This window comes from Equus przewalskii, chromosome 30, assembly GCF_037783145.1.
Source record: "Equus przewalskii isolate Varuska chromosome 30, EquPr2, whole genome shotgun sequence".
Lineage (NCBI taxonomy): Eukaryota > Metazoa > Chordata > Mammalia > Perissodactyla > Equidae > Equus > Equus przewalskii.
This window is the reverse complement of record NC_091860.1, coordinates 25,141,809-25,151,063: the sequence shown is the minus strand read 5'-3', so window position 1 is coordinate 25,151,063 and position 9,255 is coordinate 25,141,809. Positions and strand designations below refer to the sequence as shown.

The window sequence follows — 9,255 nt, the reverse complement described above, 5'->3', positions numbered from 1 at the left end:
ACCGACACCATCGCTCTGCTCCAGCGGGGCGGAGCTTCCTCATCGGCGCGCTCCGTCTTTGGCTAGTGCTGCCTCGCCCCGGCGACCGTCCAGCGGGAGGCGGAGCGAGTCCAAAATGGCGGCTCTCAGGCTGGCGCGCTCCGTGCTGCTGAGGTTTTGAGGTGGTCGCCAGGGGTCGGGGGGGACGATTTCCCCGCCACGGGGGCCCCAGAGGATGAATCGGGGGCTCTGCTAAGGTTAGGCGGTGGGGGTGGAGAGCAGTGGCAGCAGGGGCTGCGGTGGAGTCCACGGAGCGGGATGTGCGAGAGTTACTCCAGGTCGTTGTTGAGGGTCTCGGTGGCGCAGATCTGCCAGGCGCTGGGCTGGGACTCGGTGCAACTCAGCGCCTGCCACCTCCTCACGGACGTGCTGCAGCGCTACCTGCAGCAGTTGGGACGGGGCTGCCATCGGTACTCTGAGCTCTGTGAGTACCGGGCTGGGTGCGGGAGGGCTGCCTCTGCCAGTCACGAGTGACACCTCGGGGCTCCCCTGCGCGCTCGCAGCGTCCCCGAGCTGTGGGTCCTTCACCCCCAACCCGAGATCGGGTGTCTTCTCGGCCCCTGACGCCCCTCCACTTCCACTGCCCCTGGAAACTCGAGTCATCCCCCGGGTGCCTCTTCCTCATCCGCTAACTTCCCGCCGCCAGCCGGGAGCCCTGTGTGCGCTCCCGGCTCGTCGCCCTCCCACCCCTTCTCCGATCTGAGATGTGCCTCGGTCTTCCTCCTCGCCTCGCTTTTGCTGCGTGTACAACCACCTCCACAATGCCTTGCAGCCTCTTCTACTTTGGTCCTATTCCTCCCTTGCCCGCAAACTACTACAACTAGTTGTCACAGGCGCTCCGTCTACCGGCCGTTTCTTACAAGGCTGGCTATTCTTCAGCTCATAACCACACGGACTCGTTGACAGCTCTGCTCCGTTAGGGACGGGGCTATATCTGTTCACCTCGTAGACAGCATCTCTGCTCACTCTGTCCGAAGGCCAACTTTGTCAGTTTCACTTAGATTAACTTTCACTTACATCTCAGTCATCCATTGATTTCTTTCTGTATGTTTTCATGTCGGTGGTTATGAAGTGTGGTAGAGGGATCATAGGCAATTTATGAGGTCTCCCAGGTAATCTGAGCTACAATACTTAATAGTTTTTAAGTGACCGGTAGTATCTAAGCTGGTGGCATTTAATAATTTGCAATATTTCATAGGAGCCACACATCATCTAACTGATGTGAAGTGTGTGTGTGCGTGGAGGGGAGCCACCCCTCATTTAAATTTCAGGTCATTATTTTTAAGGTGTTACGGTGAAGAACTGGGTGAAGCGTTTCGTAGGATATTTTGTTTTGTTAAAGTGGTTCCTAGACTGGAAAATTGAGACCCCTGGATGCACTTTACTTCTTAAGCCCTAAATTCCATCCCAGCTTCCCCAAATAATCTGTCCATAACACAGAGCCGATCGTGTCGTTCTTAAAAATATTTCAGTTGATTACAGGCTGAAAAATCTAAACTCTTAGGCAGCACTCGCTTCCCTTTCTGAACTAGTATTTTCTGATCTTCTGCCATCCTAATCTACAACCATGCTCAGCTACCTGCCTTTTCCAGAACATTTTAAGCTGTCCATTTCTATATGCATGCTGTTTCCTAGAGTGTCCTTGCCCCCCTGTTCCACCTAGTACCGCTTATATTTTGAGATTCACTTATCACTTGCTTTAGGAAACTCATATTATCTACTCTCTTATTCTGTGTGTATTTCTGTTGTGTTATTTAACACTTTTGTTTTGTAATCATCTGTGTGTGTCTCTCACCCTCTCTCCCTTCTCCTCCCCAGGAGACAAATTTATTTGTATTCTGTAACCTAGTATGACGCCATGATATAATAGGCACCCAGGAAATAGTTGTTGAATAAATGAATCAACTGATAACCCACTACCATAATAGCTATTTAATCACTTCACCTTTTGAGTTTTAAAAATGTGTAGTTTTTGAATGCTTGATTTCACCGATACTTCCAATCTAAATTTGGAACTGTCAGGTAACCCTCATTCATTGTTATCTTGAGAGTACCCCACCAGCACGCTACTCTCTTGGCTTTTGCTTCCTTTCCCTCCCCATGTGTGGTCCCTGAGTATACTGTTATGGTTATGCACGATCCAGATTGTATTTTTGCTACCATGTTCCTTCAGTGAGGACAGATGTTCTGTACCTTTAGGTAATCAAAATATCCCTTGAATACATAGTCACCTTTCCTGTCGTATACACAGAACAAGACTGTGTGCTAGAGCTCCAAGTCACCACGTATTCCAAAGTCATCAAGTGATCATTGTTATGTGTTAATGTGAACCTCTTTCCTAATTACCCAATTCCTGTGGTCGATTTTCTTGCTTTTAGTGAGAATGCGATTATCAGGTTCATTATTCCCCATTGTGGTCTGGTGAGTTTTTTAAAATGCTAATTCCTGGTATACTTATTAGTTACAGGCTTTTTTTAGATTCTTTTTGGTGTACTATCCTACTTTTAGACTTGAATTCTGTAACCTCAGGTTACCATTATGCAATCTTGTATTCTTTTAAATCCTTTTTGTCTTTTTGACAGACATTTGTTGCATACCACTTATGAACTAAGCACTGTGCTAGGTGTCAGAGACATGAAATTACTTAGGCACAATTTCTGCCCCTAGGGTGTGTACAGGGGTGTCAAAATGTCAACAAAAACACACTGATGGTATTTGTTCCCTCTAAAAAAAAAACTCTCAAGTTAAAGCAAGTATTGGAAGTTACTATGAATTCAACAAGTAATACATTTTTAAATTTCCCTAAGGTAATGATTTGTCACAGCATTCGGGGCAGATGTCTCTGTGTGTGTTGTATTAGGTGTGTGTGCATGTGCTGAAAGCGGGTGCTACACCGTTCAGAATGACTCTTCGAGACTAGTACTCTAACGTAAGAATTGTGTGGTCTAGGCAGTAAATGCAAAAGGAATAGGGTAAAGGAGAGATGGATGTGGGCTCTGGGTTCCAGAGCAAGATCTCTTCCCAGGAAAGATGAAATTTGAGTGGAGCTATGAGGAATGGTTGTTTAAAGGGGGAGAACATGCTGGATTAGAGATAGCCAAGTGGGATGAAGCATGATCAGAGTGGCAGTGAGGTGGCCAGCGTGACAGATGTAGCCAGTTCCTGCGGAGCATGTTAGAGGAGACTTAAACAGAGGGAAATCAGGTTTGGGAGGGACTCGGCAGACTGAGAAGTTAAATCGTGTGGTAGAAAATGCTGCAGACCCCGAGGAGGGGAACGGTGTGCGGAAAGTGATAGGTCAAGAAAATTGTGCTGTCCATGAAGTGCAAGAGAGGATCCAGGGGGAGAACTGGAAACTATACTGAGATAGTGATAGTAGGAATAAGGAGAAAGGAAAACTTGCAATCTGAGGCCAAAAAAGGGAGCGGAGAGTACCAGAAGGTCTTGGGTTGACATTGCAAAGCATGTGGAGGAATTCATGATGGTTATATATTTTAGACTGAGAGAATAATAATTCTTTTAACAGGAACAGAAGAGTTGCAATACATATTATTGTCATTAAGAAAAAGAATGAATATTAATTTTACTTATTCTTTCTTTTTTATACATCATAGAAGTAACCCATACTTGTAGAAAAATTCAAATATTCCAGAAATGTTTGAAGTTAGAAGTGAAACTCAGGTTCAACTCTGCCCTTCTCTGCACTACAGCTTTCATCCCCTTGAACTGTTAACAGTTGGATGTATATCCTTCCAGAACTTTTCTTTGTGGATGTGAGCAAGCACGTGTCTAATTTTTACAAACTTTGGTTTATTCTTTTTCATTTCGCAGCATGATTTAATTTTAGACATTGAATTTGAAGTGATCATAAGAGATGTCAGTAAAAAATACTGTAGGCTATTGGAAATTGGGAACTGGAATTCTCATAGAAGTTTTAAAAGATGTAGAGATCTTAAGTTCTGTAAAACTTCCTTTTCTAAAGAGAATCTTGCTGTATGTAACTTTTAATCTTTTTATCTTTATCCATTTTGTATGTAGCCTTCTAATTACATTTAAAATTTATATGTAAATTACCTTTATGATCTAAATCCTTTCTGTAAATATTGTTGAATTTAAAAAATTGATTCAGTGGTATAAGTCATTCAACAAATGCCAGCTATATGCCAGCCACTGTTTTAGGTTCCAGAGAATCATTATTGTACAATAGAGAAAATGTAATGGACATTTACTTAGCACAACATTCTAGTTATTTGACAAAAAATAATAATGTAATATTTATGGGGCATTTACTTTGTGTCAGCCACTGTCCCAGATGCTGTTGACTATCTGTAAACTCCTTTGATATTTATTCTGTACCAGCTGATTGTGAGTATGAATTGTCTGTGGCGATCTGATTGGTTATCAGATCCTATTTAAAATTGACTTTAGGAATCAGCTTTCTAATATTTAAACAATATGGTATTCTATTTAAAAATCTACTAAATTCTTTCCAATAACTAGGTCTTACATGTATATAGTATATTTGATTCTGAGCTGTGTATTTACTTGATACTTTTTTCTTAATATTTTAAAAAATCTTCATGGGATTTTCTTAAAATAATTTCCTTTGCTTTTGACTTTGTTTCAGATGGCCGGACAGACCCAATTTTGGATGATGTTAGTGAAGCTTTCCAACTTATGGGGGTTAGTCTTCATGAACTAGAAGACTATATTCACAATATTGAACCTGTCACTTTCCCACATCAAATTCCTTCATTTCCTGTTAGCAAGAACAATGTACTTCAGTTTCCTCAGCCTGGAAGTAAAGATGCAGAGGAAAGAAAAGAATACATTCCTGATTACATGCCACCCATTGTGTCTTCTCAAGAAGGTTTGTAATTTTTTTGTCTGTTTCTTGCTCATATATTTGTAACTATTTTGATGGGTTTTTAATCTTCTTAGTTTTCCCAACTGAATTATATAAAACGCTATGCCAACATATAAATTCTAGAAGTGCAATCAAAATATTTTCATATTATTTACAAATCATTCTAATCTTTAAGACAACAAACTTGTGGCTGGCTTCACCAGGCGGAGCCATGGCATAATCAAGGTTATGTCTGATGAGGCATTTATTTCCTTTATCAGTTTTAAGTAGGGGAGAACAGAAAGTGACCACAGAGAGAAGCCTTTCAGTAGACGTAGTGTATGAGGATGGGTGTGAAGTAAATTAGAAAACCTTCGAAACAGAACAATGACAGTAGCTCTTTCCCACCCACCCGCCCCCCTTATTATAAAGGTGAGTTGGATAATGCTAGAAACAGTGAGTGAGTGAACAATTCACTAATATTATGCAGATTTATCTCCATTTTTTTATGATGAGTAGAAATGTTTATTGTTTGGTCATACAGAATTTTTGTTTATAAAATAATAGCTAATCAGGCACAATAGTCATTGCAGAGTTCCTTTTCACCTGAATAATTTTACATGTCAATTGTTTAGGTTCACTACGGTTCTAAAGAGATACATGAGTAATTTGTGGTCTCTAATGCAGTTACAAAATATTTTTTCTTGTAAAAAATGGGAAAGTTGTAATTCAGTTTTTTCTTTTTTAAATTCTAGAACTGTAAATGTACTTCAGGACAATGCAAATGATGGCAGAAATAACTTTTATTTATAATTTTTTTATTGATGTACAATTCAGTGGCATTAAGTACATTCACATTGTTGTACTACCATCACCACCATCCATCTCCAGAACTTTTTCATCTTCGCCAACTCTGAAACCATTAAACAATAACTCCCCATACCCGCCCTCCAGCCAGCCCTGGGCAATCACCATTCTATTTTCTGTCTCTGAATTTGACTACTCTACGTACCTCATGTAAGTGGAATCTTACTTACCTTGTGTCTGGCTTACTTTACTTAGCATGGTGTCTTCAAGGTTCATCCATGTAGCATGTTTCAGAGTTTCCTTCCTTCTTAAGACTGAATACTATCCTGTTGTATGTATATACCACATTTCGTTATCCATTCATCCATTGGTGGATATTTGGGTTGTTTCCACCTTTTGGCTCTTCTGAATAATGCTGCTATGAACATTGGTGTACAAATATTTGTTTGAGTCCCTGCTTTCAATTTCTGGGGGTATATACTCAGAATTGGAATTTTTGGGTCATAAGGTAATTCTATGTTTAAGTTTTTTGAGGAACAGCCATATTGTTTTCCACAGTGGCTGTACCATTTTGCCTTCCCACCAACAATGCCCCAGGGTTCCAATTTCTTGTAATTCATATGTTACAATCTTCTATTCCACTTTCATAGCTTTTTGGAGTGTTACCTGTTTGTTTCATGTTATCTTTAGACTTGGAATAAGTTGTTTTACAATCTGTGTGTCACTGTTGCCTTATCTGAAAAACTGGGCAAAAACCGGCCCTACATTGTAGAGCTTGGTTGTGGATTGGTGCGTCATCATCAGGCGCTCTGATCTTGGCGTGGTAGCCTCTACTGGACAGTGCTGGAGCTCTTATGAAGTGTGCTGGAAGTGAAGCACTGTACCCATGCCTGTTTGTAGCTGTGATAGATATGGAAAGAACTTGCTGCACCCTTTTGGAAAGCCTCATAGTCTGCTGGTTTGAGTCCCTTTGGGAAATAGACTCTGCTTGGCAGCTTAGTACTTCTCTGCTTCTAGTTCTTAGAGATTCAGTTCTGACTGAAGGCAGGAATAAGCATCGCCAGTGCTTCACACAAGGCATGCCTGGGGTGAATGTTCTTGAACTGAGTTAAATTAAACACTATCTGTAGGGTCTTGCCTGTGGAAGTTCTTTGTTTCTCCTCCTTTCCAGGCCTACTGAGATAATATAACAGCAGGGCTTGGAAATCTATAGATGCATCTCAATCATCCCCAGCTTCCCTTAGTAACTGCTTAAAATTCTGTCTCCTGCCCATCTTTGAATTTATTTGTATGTGTAGCTTTTATTACCTTTGAGGAAATCTTACTCTTTATGACCCCCATGTAAAGTCAGTCTCTTTAAATCCCTCATTCCTTAGTGTCAGTGTTTTTGATCTAGAAACCTATATTCGTCGCAACTTCTCTAGACGTATATATATTTACTTTAGGAATATACAGATGCATTTCAGTGTCAGCTTTATCAAAGGAGGGTTTCTTGAGCAGAGGCCTGGTAGCAGCTGGATCGAAGAGAACTCTCTTTTCTCTTAGGTCATGAATGTCACGTAGACCTGGAATTTCCTTCTTTGCTGTTGTCATTAATTATGACTTATTGAGCATCCTAGACATCTTCGTCAAAGTAGTGCTAAGTTAGTCCATGATATATCCTCTTGTACTTTAATTTTTATATGGCTCTGAAATTTTTAGCTGAAAGGCCACTTAGAAGTACGCAAAATTTGGAATTGTGCTAAGAAAACATGAATGGTAGTCAAATGCTGGGAGAAAGCTTAAGGCATTCCATAGGAGGAAACTGAAGGAAAGACACTAATATAGATAACCACAGGTCAGTGATTCTCCGAGTGGCAGGTGATTGTGTCTTGTATCAGTGAATTAGACCGGGGTGAAGTTTAACAGACTTCCGTGCAGTGTCAGTTGGCATGTGATTGAACCAGAACTACTGTCTTCTCCGTTTGAAAAATTTTAGTCCATTTTCTCTGTGCCTTTGGGCCTTTCTAAATCTAACTGTTTTGTGGTTTGCATTCTATTCTGTCTCCTGTTATACTTCCTATTTTATAGTTAAATTGCTTAATATTTGTTTTTTTCTGCCGTTTTTAAAGATTTCGTTTTTCCTTTTTCTCCCCAAAGTCCCCCAGTACATAGTTGTATATTTTAGTTGTGGGTCCTTCTAGTTGTGCCATGTGGGATGCCGCCTCAGCATGGCTTGATGAGCGGTGCCATGTCCACGCCCAGGATCCAAACCAGCAAAACCCTGGGCTGCTGAAGCAGAGTGTGCGAACTTAACCACTCGGCCAAGGGACTGGCCCCTTTTCTGCCGTTTTGAAAAATTTGGACTCAGATGGACATTTGCTTAATCTTAATCCTTGATTCCTGCACAGGCTCATCTTGGTGCATGCATAACCTGCATTTATTCATTTAGAGAGTTATTTAATTATTTTTAATAATGTAATAAGCCTTAACACGCTCACTGCCCAAAAGGCTAGGACTTTGATAATAATCAACACTTAACCCTTTGCTCCCTCTTGTTTTATTTTTATAGAATGCAAATAATACACAATGAAATTCTCTCAAGCGATATGGTTATCATGTTTAAATACTGCAAGGAAATGTAACTAAGATATCAGATTTGTATGGGTAGTGAAGGAGAATGAAAAGCAGTTCAGTGATCTTAGATACTGACTTCTGTCTGAAGTGACTACAGTAACTTTTTGAGTTTCTCTTCTGGATCATTTGAAGCAAAAGAAGAATCTTATTTCATTTGAAATTTTATGCAATATAAATTATAAACATTTTAAAAGGAAAATAGCATAACCCTTGAACACTTCTCTTTTCAGCTAATGCTGTGGGTTCTCTAAGGAGCAGAAATATTGCTGATTCATAAGATAAGCATATGGTTCGTAAGGATGCGATAAGTGGTAGACAGTACAATAAGATGCTTATCAAAGCCTTTTCCCCCTGTTCAGGTAAAGGGATATAAAATGCAGTTCTGTGGTGACCATTTTTTAATGTAGCCACACAAGTCAACTTAATAAATCACTTGTAGTCTGAGATCTTTCTTTGCATGGGTACAGCATGTTAGAAAGTTCCTAGTATTCTGATTAGTGGTGCAAAGTGTGGTACAGACGTGAACAACTTTGTTAATAACACCTGTTGGCTAAGTTCTTTATTTTCCTTTTATTTGCTTAAGAGCCACAGACAGGACCAGACTTTGGTCATAAAATACTCTTAGCAAAGTACTAATTTTCTAAAGTCATGGGACTACCTTCTTATCACTTGTTCAACTTGGTTCATGTCAAAGAAGCACTAGAATGTCTTCTCCGTGTACCACTAAGTACTCTGGTGAGCGTGCGAGCATGGCAGGCCTGAAGCGGCAGCAGGCTGTAGTGGAAGGAACACGGGCTTCATGGAGCCGTTTGGACGTGACTCAGCAGGTTATCGAGTTTATAGTCTTAGCAAGTTACTTTGCCTTTCTGAACTTTATGTTCTTCATCTGTAAAATAGGTATAAGAATCCTACCACATGGGCGATAGTGAGGATTAACTGAGAGATTT

General features: G+C 40.6%; 1 protein-coding gene across 5 annotated transcripts in view; it reads left to right on the top strand.

Annotated features, from left to right (window-relative positions):
* The first annotated feature begins 86 nt into the window (after positions 1 to 86).
* TAF3 (TATA-box binding protein associated factor 3) overlaps positions 87 to 9,255 on the top strand; it is a 179,462-nt gene continuing 170,293 nt past the window's right edge. For 4 of the 5 annotated variants that reach the window (XR_546296.2, XR_546292.2, XR_011535008.1 and 1 more), the window contains exons 1-2: positions 87 to 463; positions 4,667 to 4,909. Coding sequence is in view for 2 of the 5 variants with exons in the window: in XM_008529077.2 (XP_008527299.2) it covers positions 298 to 463; positions 4,667 to 4,909 (409 nt within the window). In the remaining 3 variants the exon portion in view is untranslated. The remainder of the gene's footprint in view (positions 464 to 4,666; positions 4,910 to 9,255) is intronic. The other variant, XM_070601095.1, reaches the window with a different exon arrangement.